The 21109-nt window shown below is 34.1% G+C and overlaps 1 protein-coding gene and 1 long non-coding RNA gene across 4 annotated transcripts; one reads left to right on the forward strand and one right to left on the reverse strand.

Annotated features, from left to right (window-relative positions):
* Positions 1 to 464: 464 nt before the first annotated feature.
* On the reverse strand, positions 465 to 7275 carry Drat (Death resistor Adh domain containing target). 2 transcript variants are annotated; one of them, XM_033338641.2, is made up of 3 exons: positions 6887 to 7275; positions 5332 to 6057; positions 465 to 2854 (listed from the first exon to the last, which is right to left on the reverse strand). In XM_033338641.2, the coding sequence occupies exons 1-3, from the start codon at positions 6946 to 6948 to the stop codon at positions 2419 to 2421; spliced, it is 1224 nt and encodes a 407-aa protein (XP_033194532.1). In that variant the 5' UTR covers positions 6949 to 7275; the 3' UTR covers positions 465 to 2418. The 2 variants fall into 2 exon arrangements, with proteins under 2 accessions (XP_033194532.1, XP_033194533.1); XM_033338642.2 differs by having other exon boundaries at positions 465 to 2836; positions 6887 to 7274.
* LOC143302940 (uncharacterized) lies at positions 5975 to 21083 on the forward strand. 2 transcript variants are annotated; one of them, XR_013058820.1, is made up of 4 exons: positions 5975 to 6113; positions 6645 to 6770; positions 19397 to 19545; positions 20658 to 21083. It is a non-coding gene; the product is annotated as an uncharacterized LOC143302940 (long non-coding RNA). The 2 variants fall into 2 exon arrangements; XR_013058819.1 differs by lacking the exon at positions 20658 to 21083 and having other exon boundaries at positions 19397 to 20563.
* Positions 21084 to 21109: the final 26 nt, after the last annotated feature.

Below are 21109 nucleotides of genomic sequence, written 5' to 3' on the forward strand. Positions count from 1 at the left end.
CTCGAGTACAAACTAAATATTGATATTATTGTATTACAGGCTGGACATGTAAATGAAGGACGTGATCTCAGAAATTATTTATAAATTAATATTAAGTATTTCATTAGCTGCATGAATTAATAATAATCTTGAGGAAAGAAAAAAATAATCTGGCACATATGACGACCGGCAACAATTTATTATAATTAAGGACAATGAATTCATTGGAGAGAAGGTAATGGAGAGCAGTTTAAAAAGCAAATTGCAGTTTAATTAGTTAATAGTAAGTCCTTGAGCATACTCGATCTTTTCGTTATAAATTGAAACCTCTGTATAATCGATTAACCTACTTTCGACGAATTAACGATTTTTATCGATTTCAATGTCAGTCATTCGATACACACGGATAGAAACACAAGAATTCATGTAGAGGAAGACAACAAGGATCTAAATGAAGGTGTAGTATGAAATACAAACAAGTACAATTATTTTAATAAATCTGTTGTATTATCACCATAATATAATACAATTACTGCCACAGCGAACAGTCAGTAGAATAACGTGTGGTAACACGTATCCACGCTGTTAAATTATCACCTAGGTTTACAATGAAAAATTAAAAAGAGAGAATGGAAATAAAAAGGACAAAAGTTAATTATACTTAAATAAAGAAAACAGTCTTTCAAGGTAGAGATGTAATAACTGCGATATGAGATACGATTAGTTATTTCCTTATACGCGCACAAAATGATCAACTTATCCTAAATTGCGCTATGTGATAAAGGAATACTGATACCTAAGCATAATTTGCGAAAATGCCCCGAAACGTGATAACACGTTCGAAAGTAATTCTGGTGTCTCGATTACGAGACAATCGTATTTTATAAATGTTATATCATTCGTTAAATGCAAACGTTTACCAAATCTACATGTAATGGTAAAGCAACGTTTCTTTTCACGTGATGACAGTTTCGTTCGTAAAACCGCCGACCGATATGATTCATTATTTGTACCTAACGAATTAGGAGGTGTTTTCCTTCCACATTTTAATTGCTCGATTATATTCCGAGTACGTGTGCGAAATGCGTTCTGAGTATGATTTATGTCATTTAAACGATGATACTTGATGACCTGATTACAAAATCTCCCCGCATAACTTTGTCTTTCCTAATCGAATTCCTCAACGAACAATTACAGGCCGGTATTACATGTTAAAAACTTGAAATCATGACGGCCATTACGATTCAATTGACATTAAATATTTAACAGTACCATTAATCATCTTTTGATACATCGGATTTATACGTGTATCCGATATATATATATACCACGTAAGGTTAAAATCTACCCGAGACTTAACTTAGTTATTAGTCGATAACTGTTATCTCTTAAACTCTCAATGGTTGGCAAGGTATTCAGAAACGTTTCTTTCAAATTTTATCGCAGATTGTGCTTTGTTATAGTCGCAGATCATTAAAGTTCAACAACTCGAGCGTTAAATATATTTTATATTAAAATCTTATCTTAACACATTGTTGATCGGTTATAGGTTAACTTGTGCTTTTATGTATAAAGTAGAATTGTTCGATCTTGCATAAAATAGGCGGTGGTACGCGTTAATTTTTACGTAAAATAACTGGTCAACAATGTATTAACAGCTCATTAGGTAATATTGGCAAAGTCTTTCGACGTTGGAAATGAAATATATAATTACATTCTTAAGTTAACAACTTTTAAGTGAAAGCAATACCACGATATTAGCGAAAGAGCCATGGAAAATCTCGCATGCATAACGGTGTATTCAATTCAGCGATAAAACTTTCTCTGTGGTATTCCCTACGTTTCCATGACATCATCGTTTCTCGAATACCTCTTTACTCTCTACTCTATGACCATACAATTTCACGATGATTTTCAACAAATTCCTGGGAAGCGTGATTAAACGCCTTCGAAACGAAAGATGCGAGTAAGTGTGCACTTATCGGTACTGCACATAGCAACGATACAATATATGTAAGTATGTGAACCGATCCAAAGGTAGTCGTTATCGTATAATACACCATTAATAGATACGCAGTGGTATACGGTGGATCGTCCAACTTTTCTCGTTTCGCTTCATCCAAGGATCAATCGTATTACTTTGTATATAAATTAATCGCCCAGTGATCTAACGTTTTTCATAGGACAACTATACCATTATTCTCCTTGCTCCCTGCATTTCGTGCAGAGGAGAAACATTATTCAACGACCCATGCTCTCGATTACTCTGTGAAGCTTCAGTGTTCGAAGTATCCACACTGTTCAGCCACGTTGGCCTCAATACCTAATTAACCGAAGTTGATCCGGCTACCGTCTATTCTTCAAATCTCCTCGGTCGTTTTCCGATTCGCGTTTCGTGCCGATCCGCGCGGCACAAGATGTTCAGTTCCAGAAAATCCTTTAATCCGCTGGATAGAAACGTAAAATCGCACGACCTTGAATCTCAGAGTGACACAGCTTGCGGACCACGTCGAGAACCTCTTCTGCAGGATAAACGGTATGTGGCGGGGGCTCGATTTCACCAGAAGCCACCAGCTCGACCAACTCGCGAAGTTGCTCCAGAGTACCAGCCTCCACTGATTTGATACTCTGTTGCCATTCCTCCGCGCGTCTGCTGAATTTTGGTAGCAATCGATCGGCCACTTCTTTGATCACGAACACCACGCCTCCTTTGCTCAGGCACTGCATACTGCGATGTAGACTGCGCGAGGTTGTACCGAAATCGATCACCACATCCACGTGACCTTGACAGGCATCCATCGTGCGCTCGATCAGCTGTTTCTCGTACAGATCCTCGCTCCATTGTACCACGTTCACGCTGTAGTGAGAAAGGAAACTGTTGGTGAATAAATCGAATGGACTTCGGGTAGGATGCAGATGGACTCGGTTATTTAGCTATCTACTCTAATTTCTTGCACCATATGTATAGGGGATCGAACGGAAATTAAAACGATGTTTCGATAAAAGGGTAGAAAGATTTAGGCGATCAAGGTATTGTCTGAACCAAATCGGATTTATTTGGATTTAATGAAAATATGTTTTATTGAAATAGGTTTCGATAAGGGAAATTATTTAGTTGTAAGATCGAGGTGTTGGGATAGAGTTTGAATTTTTAAATCGTTACAGGGGACTGATTTGTCAATTCATTAACAACCAATGTTCAGTGTAATGCAATATTCCGTTTGTAATATCTTCGATCAACTTATATGTTATTGAATTTTGGTTTGTAATATTTTGTTACGAAAGTTATTAAGGGAATTCTTTCTATCGCTGTTTCCAGAGATCTAGGTTTTATAATTTTACGAAATTTTATAAATAGTATAAGCTATCTTCTTTTTAATGGAAGTTATTTTTATATCTCTGATTTATATATATCTAGCGAGTAGACTGTGGATGTTCATGTAAATTGATGTTTTTCTGAATACGATTAAAAGAATGGAACCTAAACGGAAACTTGCTTTATCCTCTGAATGTTGCAATGAGCACTGTACTTCGGATATCTTGAACATTTTTTCACATATAAGGCTCACTAATAGTATGCTACTGAGCTTTCGTGAAGTATCCATTATTGTAATACATCTCTCTTCTATCTACAATATATAAATTACTTTATTCAAGTTTCCCAATAATAAATTAATTTCGATATCTAAGTCATGTTCCTTATTCTTAAACGTGATACTGAATAACAGACAATACTACATATCAAACAATACTACTTCTACCAATCTAAACCAACTACTTACTGACAAGTGCTCAAACAGTTACCTTTAAATCACCAACAATCATTTCATCGAAAATGTCCTTATCGACACGATTCCACCGATACCTAGTTTGCCGACAATTTTTATTTACCCACACATCAATGCGCTAATACCTTTAATAATTAATATCACCGATATAGATTAAAATAATAACTTCAATCTATTTCCCCGTTTGTCTATTTATATATAATAAGATAGCATTTTTCTGTTTCTCTTAATTGTAATTATTATTTGGGAATATAATTAAGTAGATAACTGTAAGTCGTAGTGAGTTTCATCATTTTCCCTTTTTTCTTTACCTTTTTATGTATGGAAATGAACGTGTAGATAAATATGTAGATGAATAGAATTGTCAACGATGACACATCACGGTAGGTATAATATAATAATTGCCGGCAAAAAAGAACGAGGGAGACATCGATCGCCAGTAATTTAAAGGTAATCGACTGCTGAAAGCTGTACATGCAAATGAAAGACGACAGAGTGCAGTGATTATCAGAAATTGGAATACATTATACATACATATAGACAACGACATGTTTTGATCTCTTTTTCAATCCTTTTTATCGGTTTATATAATATTCAAATCGGATGACTCATCGCGTATATAAAAGTATGCGGAAGAGATCCGAGATACGAATTTATGTAATAGCAATCACGGAAAAGATAGATAGAATCGAGCAGAACGTCGATGTATCTAAATGACTTTATCATTGGTGTCGACACGATCAATTAGCTCGAATAACAAAAACAAAACGGCTTTGCTAATCGACCAAACACTGCCAGCTGCCTAGTTCAAAGATCAACGACGAACAATGCTTGGTTTAATACGCGTCGTTCATCTAGCAACCAATTAAAGGCGAGTCTAGCTTCAAGAGAAGGTCAATTCCCATGGTGAATCGTTAAAAAATTTATATGTCATATCACATGATTATTTGTTATCATGTGATATAAGTTTCTCAATAGATACGCTAATGCTCAAGTGTATCCAGATAAGCATTTGTTTATATTTGATAAGATGCAATTTAATTACGGAATTCTAGATAAAAAGAGAAATACTTGAGTCTTTAATGACGCATACGAATTGGATTTTCAACTGTTAGTCAACAAATACGAAACGGTAGGAAATCCTCGTTCCAACTTAATGAAAATACTTGATTTTTTCGAGAATCTTTTACCTCTAATCTATTTGAATTAAAATTCATTAGTTTATCGAAAGTACTTTATCTTCAGTTTTTCCAGGCTATGAGCTTGACGAAACATTACTACTGTCACTGAGTTCCCAGAGAAACGTAATGTCCAAGGTCAGATGACAGGTCAAAATGTCGAGAATTCATTGTTCGGGAGCTAACAACACCAAGAATATCATTTCTCTCGAAGGATCTCGCTTCTTCGTCGCAAAGAAAACATATTGGCAATAAGAGACGTATTCGCAGTAAAAGACGTATTTGCAATAAGACACGTATTTACAACAAGAAACATATTTACAGTTCCTATCGTCTACCATCTAACATCAACAAGGTCGTCCTATCCGACGCTCAAAACAACTCACCGTTGGAATTCCTGAGCCATAGTTAGTCCATCGTCTTTCAGCGAAGCGATTGTAATGGTAACCCTATCCTTCATGTTGCTGAAGTGATACGCCGCGATTCTCAGAGCCCAAAGTGCCAGACCGCCAGTGCCAACAATTAGAATCTTGCAAACGCTCTTCTCGCCTCTCTGCTTCAGCACCGCTTGAACGTGTTCATGAGCAGCAAAAACGGTGTTCATGGCTAATAGAGCACCAGCTGGTAACATGGCCGCTACGCTGAGGCTGACGTTATCTGGTATCTTTATAAGATACTTCAGATCGTGAACGACCAGGTATTCGACGTATCCATTTGGAATTCCCTCGTAAGGATAAAGAATCACTCGATCTCCAACCGTGTAGCCGCAGTCCTCGGGAACATTCGCTCCAAGGGACTCGATCACTCCTGCTACCTCGTATCCAGGGAACAGAGCTGCGTCACGGACTCCGTGATGAGGCAACGATGCTGGGAAGTCACCCTCCAAAGAAACATCTGTCGCTAAACTGCTTCCACTGGAGACAGAGGTCAGGCTGGATAGGCTTGGCGAACGACGAGGATGGTAGCAAGCACCTGCACACATCACCCGGATCCGGGCTCCGTGCGCCGGAACATCGGGAACAGGAACGTCGAAACTGAACACCCATTCGCGACCCGTCACGCTCGGGCTGTCGATGGACACCTGCCTGCATAGTTTGTTCATCTTCTTCTCCCTGCAAAGAGACACCAATGAATAGGCTGAAGGGTACTTTGAATAGAAGTAAATTAGGTATATTTCGTTCTGCGCTTTTTATTTTACCCACTAAATGCTATTACGTGGATATTATATTTTTTCGTTTCTAATTTTCGTACAGCGAATATTACGCGCATCGTATGTATTTTTGCAGAATTAAAATTTTATGTACGAACATCCGCAGTCTGGATACAAAGTATCGGGAGTAAAAACGGAGAAAATTATTTTTGGGATGTTTCTCAGTGTCAAGCTTATATATACACATATATAACGCAAGCTATGTCAACACTGATACGTTCTTTGAGTCATTTTCGATTCAGTCGAAAACGAAAGAATTCTCGCTTATATGCGCGATTCTTCGTTTCAAGTTTATACTAAGATCTTTTCTAAAACGTCGAAGATCTCGTCCATTTCACGAAAACAAAATTGAAATACAACGATTTGATGAGCGAAATTGTATCCGCCGTACGAAAAGATATGATACTGTTATATTTTATAAAAGTCTACGAGCGAGAAAATAAATTGATTACGTTAATGTCAATTATATTAAACAGCGAAAATTTCCAGACAAGGCCAACAAATTACAAGCGACGTATCGGAAATTTTGAAGCAGCCGCAACCGCAAGCGGAAACACGCCGTTAGCCCCAGTTTCTACACGTCAGCTGTTGCCTCTTACACAAGACTCCACCAAGGTACGTATACGACTATATCATATATCAAGATAATCGAGGCAATTTCACACTTGCGCTGGCCTCAACTCTCTTTCAATAAACGTAATTCACTAAACGAGATTAAAACACATGCATACCCGTTACAAGGTGAGAAGGGCTTGTGTGTGATCGGTGCCACTGACTCCAATTCGACGGGCATTCTGTATCAGGCTTTTCTTACTTCTATTTCACAGTGTGCTCGACTATTATCAACAACTCCCCTCTAAATCTATTCTCGAAAAATTTCAGTCTCCTTCAAGAGGATGGAATCTCGTCAACGAATCTCGCGACTCGATTCTTCGAATTCACAATAAGATCAAACGCTCGTGGAATTATCTCACTTTCGAATATATTAAGTTGAAACTTGGTTGAAGGCAAACGAACGATTGGAAGGGAACGACTTAGAGTTACGAAGAAAATAAGAACTTTGGTAAAAACAGAGTACGTTGCTCTGTGAACGCGTAAAACGTACTAGTGGAGCGCGCTCACGCTCCTTCACTTTTATACCCGGACGGGCTTTCTCGTTCAAGCTGCGTTAGTCATGGTAGGCAGAAAAGGAGTCATGGTAGGGATCCGAAGAAACGGAACGTAAGCAGGTACGAGCATTCGCGTACCACGTGCAACCTCTGTTTTTCTCCTATATCGACGCCCTCACGTTCGTCCAGTGCTTCGTGATAGACGCATGAATGAGGCGGAGATAGCTCGTGTTTTTATTTCGATGACGACTGCCATCGATTTAACTCTTCGAACACGTATTTCGAGACTCCGTGCTGCAAATTCTATGATCTTCGTTGGGGTGTTGTTCGTGGAATATGTTTCCGAACAATAGAAGTACATAAAAGCAATAGAAGAGGTGTAATTATACGTTTCTCGATAATAGTTCACGTATTATCGATATTACGTTTTATCGTGAATCGATCGCGATGTATTCGAAAATTATTTGAGAAAAACGCGATGAGATCATTCTTTTTCGTCGATTCGCTGATTGTTATCTTATTTACGAGTAAAATGAAATATTTCAACTCCTTGTACTTATTCTACTGGGTTATTCCTGTGCAGCTAGAACGACCTTGATGATGTGAGAATCAAGAGAATCTTGTATCTTCTTCACCGATAACAAATAAGAGAGAAAAAAAAGCTATCGTATAAATAAATTTGTGAACATATATAGCCTTTTGACGATGTAGCAAAATAAGAATGAATACTTCTTTATAATAAAAAAATTATTTCTCTATCAGCAATATTTCTTGCGTTTTTGGTATCGGATATAAGAGATACGCAAGAAGTATTAATAATTACGTTGCAATGTTACCCAGCGTTACAACAACAGATATCTTTGACTAATATGAGAATTTGCATGATTACATCTAATCGTCGTCTATGGAAAAAAACGTGAAATTAAAACTCAGGGGAAACAGTAGTCTTTGTATCTAAAGGTGTGCAGGTGAGAATTTGCTTGATTATAATTATATCTTGTTAGAGAATTTGCAAAAATATTGCCTTATCCTCGACGTGTTAACAACGATGGAAATCTTCATCTGATATTGGAAATTTCTTGAAATCACATAGAAGTAATTCGGAGAATGTAAAGTATATATCGCGTGTTATTCATCGCTAAGATAAGGTAATCTTTCTATAACGATCACGAGAAACCGTCTGACATCTCGTATTTTCGTATAACGAATAGATATTGGATATATAGACAACACGATATCAATGAATATGGGAACGCAACATGTTCTGAGACAATAAAAATGCTGATATACGTTATTAATTATTCAGATGTGTGAAAGTTATATATAGTCGATATTTAATAAACATTATCTTATCGGCAGAATGTTCTATTCCTAAAGCGTAACTTTGTTGAACGAGTAATCAATATTCTTCGAAATGTGGTTATTTCTATGTCTTTACTTGTTTCAAAGTCGATAAGTAAATTTAACGAATATCGCGCTGAATGAAGCGATCAAAAAATTACCTTTAGTAACGTAATTAATATCTTTGAAGTCTTTTTATTGCAAAAAAAAGGGAGAAATTTCTTTCATATTTAACGTTTAGTTTAAGTATCTAAATCAATACCCAGATTCTATATTTAATATAAATACTTTCAATATTGAATTGGCTCATCGTTTCAAGTAGCGTAAAGGAACGATGAAAATGCAATAAGTTATATATAAAAGACTATAATTAATGTAGTACGATAATAAATTGATATTAAAATGGTATATTAAAAATAGATAAATTAGTGAAAATAGATCGTGGCTCTGTCTTAGTAAAATTCAATGTTGACTGAACGATTGTTAAAAACGAAAAATTAAAAACTCGTGATTTTTACAGAGTTGTTTAAAAAAAAAATCTAAAGACTAATTTGGAATTTGAATATCTTGGAATAAACTCTGAACAGGGTAATTGATTCTTTTCTCGAACGACGTAGAAGATTGTAAAAACGATCGATAAACTTCGAAATTTTCCCGAATCTTTCAGTAGATTTAACTACTTGGATTCTCTTAAATGTTTGATTTAACCTTCCTGATCACTAGTGTTCTCCAGTGCGATAAAATAAAATAACGATGATCGATTATTAATTTGATGTATCATATGGCACTCATGTGACACATCATATGGCATATCATATGGTTGTGCTTATAAAGAATGACATTGTTTTGTTTTGACTCAAATAATACGCATATGTATGTAGCCATGTGTTTATTATTGATCAAGTGGTGACATGGATCTTATCAACTTCGCGATGACCCTTCGATGCTGTCCAATTTTCATCGTACGTCATACGAATCCGCATGCAAATAATCGCTGAATAATTTCAGACAAGATTCACCTTGAGACGAAATTAATTTTTCCCCTAAGAAAATCGTCGCCAATTGTTCCAAATACTTCACGATGTGCTTTAAATTGCACGAATTTATTTCGCCAGCAACGATGCTGATAACGACCGATTTACAATATTTAAATAAAACAAAGTATCATGTGTTGTACACGTGAACGTAAATGGAAATGGAAAAGAAGAGTCCTTCAGCGGCAAATAAAAAGCACACTCGATTGTGAAATATAATAAAAATACAGATAAAATAGAAAAAGATTGTGAGTTATGTGTAGGAGGAATCGCGTTGGCCCTCATACTAGTTTCAGACGAAATATCATAATAGACAGCGTTCAGTTATCGTCAAGAAATTATCAAAATCTGGGTTAAACATTCGTTTACGAGAATAATTGCCCGAGTTTTTCAGTAGGAGATAGAATAAACGTTGCCTCTGAAATTCGTTTCCTCTGTTTTTCAGTTTCTATAATTCATTATCAAGTGATTTATTCGATAAACCACGAGCATCTTTTTGTAATATTTGCATCGTGGTACGTTTATAATTGCTTGACTCATAAGCGATCGTCAGCAACAAACAAGAACTTGGGGCAAGTAGAATAAACGAGGAAAGGACAGCCCTAACGTTAGATCTAGTATTACTTGATCCTTAACTCGTTAAGAACCAAGCAGTGAAATAACACGTGAAAAATATGTAAATGCGATATTATTGCATAGTAACAAACTTGGGAGTCTGGAAATCTGAAGATCTAAAAGACTGAAACTTGAAAAATTTGAAGGTGAAACACTGCGTTTCAAACTATTATTTGGCCTTGTTAGAAAATACTTACATTGTAATAAACATGATAGCAAAGATATTAAGAGCTATAAAAAAAAAATGAATTACGGTGTTGTCAACAATCGTGATTGAAGAAGGTCATAGAAAATAAAAAAAAAAAAAGAGAAAACTATGATCTTCTTTATCACGATTGTTGACAACAAGGTAATTGTGAGAAGGTTAATTAACGAGGTCAATTAAAAGGAGTTCACCATTTTAATAGAGAGAATAACGCAACGCAGTTGCAATCTTTTTCAACGCATTGTTTGACTAAGTCAATTCGATGATAATGACGTACGATAACGTCAACGCCTACATTTCCTCCGTTACCTAATTAATTCTATCTATTAGCATTAATACATCGTGTTTTTGCCATTATATCTGACTGGCATCGTTATTATCGTAGGTGCGAAATTTGCAGTCACATCAAACACGCGGAAACAGACCGAGACAGACAGTTTGTCTAGATCCCGGAAATGCTTACTTCATGCTGTACTGAAATAGCATGAAACACGATAAGAAGACAATGTAGATACTTAAGAATTATTTTAGGTTTGTCCTAGAACCGTCTTTGATTGTTTCGCATAACGAACAAAGTTCTCATAGCGAATAGGAGCAGGACTCGTGATAACAATACCAATGAGAGTACCATATATTTATTTCTTACTTTACGATTCTCCAAATATTTTAAAAATAATTTTTTAAATGGTGCTTTAAATTATTTTTTAGCAATCCTTTAATCGTTAACAGACTATAATAGAGAAAATTCCAGTCCACGCAAATTTTGTTTTAGTAGTATAATCCTGTAATAATATCGTCGCAATGTTAAGTAATAACCAGTGCAAGTAATAATTTTGCCACATTTCATCCACTCATCGAATAATAGCGAGAATAATTGAGAAATAATTGAACTGCATTTGTTTGACTTTGTTCTGTAAAATAAATCTTTTCCTCTTTTAAACATTTCCAAGTGATTTTTCTAAACTCGTCATCTTGTGAGCAATTATTTCACTAATATTTCTAAGACGGATTTCTAAAGAAAGGAAACCTAGACGAAACTGAATTGTTTTCACATAGAGCTAAGAAACAGCAGCAAAATACAATTAGCTGCAATTACGATACTAACCTTGGCTTCGAGGAGGAGCATAGTGCCTCATGCAGCTTGCATTGTGTAAGAACGTGTTTGTCATTCGCAATAGGTAAAAAGATACTGTTATTCGTGCTTTATACCATATTTTGATCGCACATCAATCGATTATCTTTTTGTTATCAAAAATACGATTTATTATTTTATTTTTAAGAAAACTACTTTGTCAATGCCTTCGTTATACTGAAGTCGATTATTATATTGTTGACCAACGCGTTTTATCTCGTACAAACAGTAGCTGTTTGACGCTTTTTTATTACACGATATGTACTTTACAAACTGTTTATATAATAATCTTATACAATAAAACAGCTCAACCATTCGAATAAATGGTATTAGAGAATATCTCGCTAATACGTTCCCTTGGTACAGAACAGAATCGATCAATTTTCACACAAAGTCACCCAAGCTAACATTCACCAAGCTTTTGTATGTGTTTTAATAATTTTCAGATTATTCCACTCTTTATCTGATGTTTTAATCAATTAATAAGTTGCCACAATATTGAGTCAACGTGCATCCAAATATCAATCACGTTAATTCCGACAAGTGAACGAATGTCTAACGACACTTTAATGTATTTTTTTTTTCTTCAAATGACCAAATAATATTAATGATGTCACTGATATATTAGTAAATTAAACGCTTGAAATCAAAAGACACCATAATTAAGAAAGAATTAAGTTTCAAAATAGATACATTTTTAATTCGTTTTACGACCACAATATTCTGTCACACAGATACTTTGTTGATGCTCAGGATAGTTTCGACCGATGATACATAATATCAAATTATTATCGTTACTTTACGACGAAAGAACATACCAGAAATAAAATATGCCACACGAGCAACTACGATCTAATAGCATCACAATAACAGTCGTTCAAAGTACATAAAATCATGCTCGTCTATGGTTCATCATCACGATTAACGATACTTGAATTATTTCTGGAAAAGGTTCTGCAGAGTATCCTCTGCAACAATAACATTTTAAACGTAAATATTGTGTGTTATCTCATTTAACCAGGTGTTATACCATTACTCGATCAGCTCAATAGAAGACATTGATCATCATTATTCCAAGGATTTATGTATCAAAGAAATCTAGATTGAATTGAAAAGATTGTTTTGTAAGTTATTGTGATGCAGATGAGTTCTCCACAACGAAAAACGGAAAATCGAACGAAAAAATGATAAAGATTATTGTAATATTCTCAAATATCTTTTTCATGGTTTTATATTTATTTGAACAGAGAAAAAAAAGCGTTTAATTCTGGAGAAAAGCTATTATTAAAGGAATTCGCGTTAATGCTATCACGGATAAAATTTCAACGCAGAGTATATTTTTGTTATTTGAAAAATCAATAAAGCTAAACGAACGCGATTTTTATTATCGTTATATTTAATATTCGCTAAAAATAAAATAAAAAAGAAAGTAAAATATTATTTATAATGGTTAAAAATAACATTGTGGTGGTATTATTATGAGTGGATAATATTACAACAAAAATGGAGAGAAATTTCACCTTCCTTAAGAATATCTTCAGTATAAAATTGAAACAAGAAATTACATATAGCAATAACAATTGTTTCATATTTTCCTCAGATGTAAATAATTTTCTAGCGATAGGAAGATACGATTTAGTGGAAAATCACTCTAAGAATGCAGAAGGATCAAATAACAATAAACACTTTTTAGAAAATTATTATCTTGTACTAAAATGACTATTAGTTATACAAATACGTATACCGACGCAATTTATGCGCTGTGAATGAACCAACAAGCAGCTGATCTCATCCTGTATTTCCAAAAGACAAAGAGACTCTCGCGATGCGTTCAGTGCTACTTGAAGACAAAGAAACTTCACAGTACGATTTAGCATTACGCAATAATAACAATAATATCTCAAAAATACTTATACTCCACAATTATCTAAAAATATCTCTGTTTGTTTCTATGTCCACCGCCATATCTTAGACCACTTTACTTGTCTATTTCACAGTTCTCCTTTTCCTTTACCTATCCTTATCGTTTGAAAACATGTTTACGATGTCAGTATTTAGAGATTTTATGATTTGACAAAAATCTTCTATTTTCAAGCGCAATCTAAAGATTTCTCACGTATATCTATCAATTAGACAGTTTCTTGTTAAAAATCAAGTGTAAGTCATTCTATCACGCAATCATCTTTATTATTGAAAACTTTATCACATGATACTGAGTGCTATGAAGAGAACAGTGAATCATAAACCTAAAAAACCAGTATTTCACGATAAATTCCACTATTTCCAGATGAATGCATCACGCGTATTTTCTCCAGAACAACAATTTCTAGGTATTCTTTATTAGAATAGTGTTTATTTTTTCGTAAAATTATTTTTATTTGTGCACCCAATAATTTCTCATCACAGTTAATGTATATTTTGTGCTCTGGAACACTGTAAATATTGTTAAATGGACGCAAAGCAACACGCAGTTGGCTTTCTAAATTTGCACACGATATTCTTATGCCTTCGTGATACACATACATAAATCAATCGCGCGAAAAAAAAAAAGAAAAGAAATCGTTACACCTAACGCCTACTACTATCAAGAGATACTTTCCTACTAAGAATCGATCGTACATTTTACCAAAGGAACAAACAAAATACTTTTTTTTTGACAAAATTTCGTCACCACACTACGATATGAAAAGGTTTTTATTTCCAAGCACGAATTGAGTCGCAAAATGTACGCATGTAATCCGAATCCTTTAAATTTTATACCAGACGACCGTTTAGAAAATTTCCAGACTACACAACCGTGCACCTTCTCGAACTTTTATTTTCGCGTGAATCCCACCGATGAAAAAATTGGATCATCGAATGTTTCTCAGTAGTTCTGTACGTGTAAACAACGAGTTACGAGAATGTTTACAAAAATCGATCTTTAGAATGATTACAGAAATCGCATGCCATCACGATTCTATTACCACGCGAAAATCTTCCACTGAAGAGAAGGAGAGCAGTACTTTTACTCGTAAGAGTGACACGAATCGACAACATATATATGGTACCTAAATCTTGAATTTAACCTCTATTTTCAAGCAGCATCTTTGTCTTTCCAAAATTTTTAACTTCTATGTAGAAGATATCGTGTTTAAGTTAAAAGGAAAGGCCTAAATCTCGTGTCATGAGACAAACAAGTAAGAGGAAATAAATAGAGAGGAATCTGTGTAAATATTTACACACATATGGATTTATATTTCTTAATCGTTAATACAAAAATTCTACGTTCCGAGTGCACAATAGTTTACCGATTACAACAGACCTCCGTTTATATTGACTGTATTTATTTGAACCAAACTTTAGTTATTACCTGATTAAATGAATTCCGTGACGGTTAGATACATTTATCTGAACATGAATTCCTATTCCATAAATCAAAAAATCATAGGTGATGAGAAAAATCATACTGTATGTATTGTATATACACCAATTATATAAGTTATTTGTTTCTCGACAAGTTCATATAAACAGAAATCTATCGTAATAATATTAATGAATTGACAAATAACAAGTTCACGAGTTTACGATTTTATATTAAATAATCGGCTAACTTGTAATTTACAAAATTTACTTCAATAATTTCATTTGCTTTATCATCAAACTCAATATAAGAGAATCTAATGACTTGTTACTGGCAAAATTTCACTATTTTATAATACATATTAGTTCAATTGTGCAAGAAAGTTCTGATTGATCTCACTTTTCCAAGCCCTTTGAAAGACAAAAATGAAAACGAGGATTTTACCATGAACCGATGTACATAAATAGCGTAGTGCGCGTGGTGTGAGACTGCATCAGTGGGATACGGGGAAGGGGAACTCGGTCGATGCCGTGGAACCGTGGCACGTTGGAATCACGTGCACATCAGCAAGCATCCGCGTGCTCAGCCGAGCCACTCCGCTCGACACGCTCTCACCTTCCCGAGTACAATGCCCGTGGTGTTTCGGATCATGTTTACTCCCCCAAATAAGCGACTGCGTCCGTTAGAAAATTTTATCGGTTGCGTCGCGAATATCCGAACTTTTACCAGCATTACGAGAATTTTTGGAAAAATTACTATGTATATATAAGCCGCTTATTTGCCAAATTGGTTCACGCCATAAAACAAAGAATAGAGGATATTGATGAAATTATGTAAGATACTAAATTTTACTAATTTTATAAGGCACTTAACTTAAAAATTATTAAAATGTTCCGGAAAGGAAGTTGACAACTTTGACCAATGGATGGCTTATATCAATATTTGTGTACAATATATACTTTGGGCTTTCTTATCTTGTCAATAAACAAACAAACTCATTCAAACAAAAATATGGACACGTCAAAGGAAGATTAAAGAATTGTACATCATCGGTGTGAGGCAAGCCATCGGTAACGCTGGTACATGTATACGTATAAGTAATATAAGATAGATATTTTTGGACGTTTTAAAAGCAGTTATGACTGATGAGGTTCAAGCATGGATGGAAGGGAGAGTGTTTTGATGATAGGGCTCCGGTAATACTACTGGAGTGACGCAAAAGCCTTGTTTTTATTCTTGTTCCTTAAAGGGGTTTGAATAATATGATCGATGAGAACGTGGAATTTTTAGATTAATAATTGAAGGGTATGAGTTCGTATGTAAATACTTCTATTAAGATGGATGACTTTTAATTACACTATCTAATAACCTATTATCAATTTGAGCCTTTATTACAGTTAATAGCCATTTAAGCCAGCTGCGTTGTTTTGGTCTTAGATTTTGTTGAAGAGTTTCTTAAAAAATTATTACGTGAAAAATTCATGGGCGTAGCAGGGTTAATAAAAGTACCTATTATGTAATATAAAACATTCAATCATGAGAGAGTACAGCTACTAGGCCTTATTTTGTATACATATACATGATATAATTATAGCGGAGCTAAGTTTGTTGAATATTCTTTGAAGGTCACGTTATTATAATTCGTTTCATCAAGGATTACCTCGTTGCGTAACGCTACGCACCTGGACAATATGCGGCTCTAACTTTATAGCAGGATATCTCGAAACATTATGGAGCAGTACAAACTTTATTAAACAGAAGCTTAATTCATATACGGTATTATATACAGTAACGAATAAAACCACATTTTTCTGCAAAATCTTGTATAAATATGTAAAATATAGCCTTCGAACCTATAGCTTACATATGCATGTTTAAATCATAATTCATTATTAGTAAACAGTTCAATAATAAAGTTTAATAATAAATTATAAATAGTACACAATGACTTATTTTACTGAAACGTAAAATTTTAATCACTGTAAAATTGATACATGAACTGATTGTAGGACTCTGATTCCTTTACAAACCTAACCTAAATTGATGTAAAACTAACAATGTATACTAAAAGCGACATAAACCCGTTATAGGAATCGAAATAGAAACTTTGATTATAATATTTACTCTAAATAAACATTCTGCATAAACGTTTTAAGAAACAAAATCAATATCGTAATAATTCTCAACTTTTCTTATATTTTACAAGAAAATCAAACAAAGTATCATGTTCATCATGCTGTTTTTAGTTCCCACCAAATTTTATAAAACAAACTATAGCTTGTACCGATACTTTTATTCATCACTGTACATATACATATAAAAATATTGATATACAAAATTTAACAAATCCATGGCTATCGATTAAGATAGAATTAAAATTATGTGTAATTGTTGTGTCTGCTTAAAAGTGAGACATCAACGCAGAGGAATAATAATTCTTGAGAAAAGACGTTTAAGAGGATTACATATTATATACAACTGGTTTGATGCATAGGCGATGCAGCATTAGCTGATGCAGCATTAGTAACATCCAAAACATTAGCTCAATGCAAGGAGAAATAAATTATGCGTTTGTCCTTGCATGCGACCTCGAAACGTGATATTATTTTGTCTCGTATGACGTCGTTTCGCTGATAATTTGAGAATATCGTTCAAAAATCTTCATGAAAGGATGTCAACTGACAAAAAAGACAAATATTTCTCGTATTAAAACAAATTGGCAGTAATGAAAATGTAATTATTTATACGAATCTATCTGGAATATTTTAATTTAAAATAGGCAAACATTTTTATGGGTTCCCTTTGATTTGCTTAAGTAGTAGCTTCCGTTAAATTTTTTGCGAAATATGATAAATATAATAGTACTGTTCCCGCATTTTAAAACTGATATAATCTTAAATTTTTGTTATCGATTCTAGTCCTTGAAACGATGACCGTGAAACAAATTATCAGAAACATTTCAGAGATAAAAATGGTATATACTGATGTGCAAACCGAAAAAGTTATCAAACAAAGGCTCAAGTCCTTTGCATTCACTAACATTTATAAGTTGACGACCAACCTTTTTAGTACGTGTTAGAAAGTTACAACCAGACCTCGAACCTCTCTGCTCATCAAAAAAAAAAAATTAGTGATCGTTAATGAATCGATTAACGCAAAGGAATAGTAAATATACGTCCTAAGAAATGATCCATATAGTTTGCCCATTCATAGACTTCATTTATGATAATGCATCGTAAATATACATAACCTCTTTCTTAATTCTTGAAATTCTACTGTATATTTAAAAAAAGAAAATGAAAATTTCAATAAAATTCAGTTGCGTAGGTTATGGAATGTGTTCTTGCATTTAATCAGCGATAATATTTTTAGCACGCCAGTGCATCTTTTATACGCGCTGAAACAAGCAGCCGATCTCCGAATTGATTACAGCGCAAGTTCGGCTTTTGTTTACACTTTCATAGGTCGATGAATGCGCCTGATTTTAAAATACCGCTATTTTGCGAATATAGCGTAGTTATTTGTGATATCACGCGTTTCGTGGTATCGCGGTATCTGTGCGAAGTGGTAACATAAATACGTATCGTGAACGATCAGTTGATAACGTGACACGTTTCTATGTTCCAATCAGCTGTTCAGGAAGCGTCATTCAGGGGCACGGAGTTGGCACGTTGTTGTCGATATCGGTTACGTGAAAACACCTACAATATCTGACGTAGAAGTCAGTGGTCGATATTAACTTCTTTTTCTGCTAATCTAGTTTTACTTCTCCATTGGAAAATTAATAGATTTTGTAAGCATAAAATGCAAAATTACATGTAAATTAGCGTAACTGAATAAGATACAGTAGTATAATAACAGTAATTTATGATTACTATATTACAGTATATTGTATCCTATCATATATAAAGCATTGTATCATATATTCTGATTATTAATCGCGAAAAAATTTGCAGGATAACTGATATTTTAAATGTTGCGAAATGTCAGCATATTCGAAGAATGCACTTACTATACGGTCAGGTCTAAAATACAGGATATATATTTCGTCAACAGAAATTCACATACGACAGTTTTTTTATCACCAACATTCATCTTTTCATTAACATTACAAGACAAATCAAGACAAACTTTTTCAATATGTAAGCACTTGTGCTCCGTATAAGTGATACACATACACTAATTGCGAATACAGAAACACTCGATCATGGAATTGAGGAACTTTATATAATACCCGATGTCCTACCTAACACTTACGATCGACCACAGGGACATTAATTTTTCCATGAACTTAGCTGCAAATCCATAAGCAATTATTATGAAAGACAAATCAAGGTTGATTCCTCACCTTACAAATTAACCGTTTGATAATATCGTTGGTGTCAACTGCTTTCACGAAAACACGTAAAACGAACACGTAATGCTGACAGTCACACGCCAAGCCTTCGTTTTATTCTGATAGATTTACTGTGGAGGGCAGAATCGTATCCAGCGAGGGCGCTTCACGGGGAACCATCATCGCGCCGACTCCGAAAAGTCTGCAAATCCAACGTCGAACTACGACCTATGGAAGGGATGTCATCGATCGCACGTACACAAAGCCTATGGTCTGTAAGTATAGCAATCCCTTATTTTCTATTCTTTAGAACAGGACGAGTAATAAACTCTTATGAGTGGAAAACTCCGAACAAGCTTCGGATCAATGTATTCATGAATCACGATTTTTATTTTTCAGAGTACATATATTGTTAGTTGTATTGGATATATTTTATTAAATACATCCGATTCGACATGCCTCCTGGTCCTTTTAGTTCAAGTATCACTTTATTAAACATTATGATATTCTTTCCAATAAGGTAATTATTGATAGAGATGATTGAATTGGAAATTTTTAAATATTTAATCATAGATGAGATATAATATGGGCCAACCATTGTATTTTTATATTACGTAATGATGTTAGTTATTATATATAAAAGAATCTTTTCGAAACGTCAAATAATATTGACAAAATTTTGAATTATTTGGTATATGCATTACAATGTATAACACATGTACGCAAGATTTTTTAAGATCCACAAAAAATTTAAAGATTAGAATGAATTGCAGATTGCATAAATAGAATACGCAGACCTTAGGTCGATACTGTTTTCTAAAGAATAATTTTGAATAAAAGACATCAACTGTCAATTTTTGCCACGAATAGGTGATTACCATAAAAATACATATAAAGGATAGAGTACGCAAACCATATGTTACCGTGTAAATGGATATGATATGGCGATAGAAAAAGAATGCTGCATAGAAGTTCCTTGTGTCTTCGTCTAATCAGATATGCACACTGATATCGTTCGTTAATCGATATTACACTTCTATATTTACTGCATGAATGTGGATATTATACATAGGTATTAGACAAGGATACAAAGGGCTTCTATACAGCGTTCTCTTTCTATTTTTATATCACTTTCCCAGCTCGATCACGCACTCTATCTTTATATCTCTATAGTGATTACACAAGAGATCCCACTGTACACTAATTTCAGCCGCCTTCTAGTATACAAGTCTTATCTGTTGCTGTTAATTATAAATCTCATTGTAATAATATTCGATATTTATTAACAATTAAAATTATACATATAAATCGTTAGAAATTCTATTTTATTTCGTTAAATTTAAGAATGTAAATATTGTAGACATTCATCTATCTATACCATTTACAGTTTAAAATACGCCGGCTAAGTTTAGGATCCGCTTCGTACGAAGACAGAACGTTGAATGAACGCGAATTACGACTTCATGACTCTTATATAAACAGCAACCACTATCTCCGATAGGTCGCGGAAATCCACGGTGACTGCCGATATGATAAAATTTCTTTATAACGATAACTTTTATCTGATTCATCAATTTTTCCAATTTTATGTTAAATAATAATTAAAAATTAAACTGATTTATCGAAATACATAAATGGTTGTTCTTGTAAAAGTATAGAGACAGCGAGAAGGAGTACAATTTATATAAAAATTTGGAGAAGTATGGAAATTACATTTATGATTATTTTGAGCTGATGGTACGAAATAAGAAGCGTTATGGGGAAATAAAAGAATATACATATACATGAAATAAAAGGAATATGATAGTTTGATTTCTGTTCAAATATTTTCAATTATCA

This window comes from Bombus vancouverensis, chromosome 7, assembly GCF_051014615.1.
Source record: "Bombus vancouverensis nearcticus chromosome 7, iyBomVanc1_principal, whole genome shotgun sequence".
In the NCBI taxonomy this organism is placed as follows: Eukaryota; Metazoa; Arthropoda; class Insecta; order Hymenoptera; family Apidae; genus Bombus; species Bombus vancouverensis.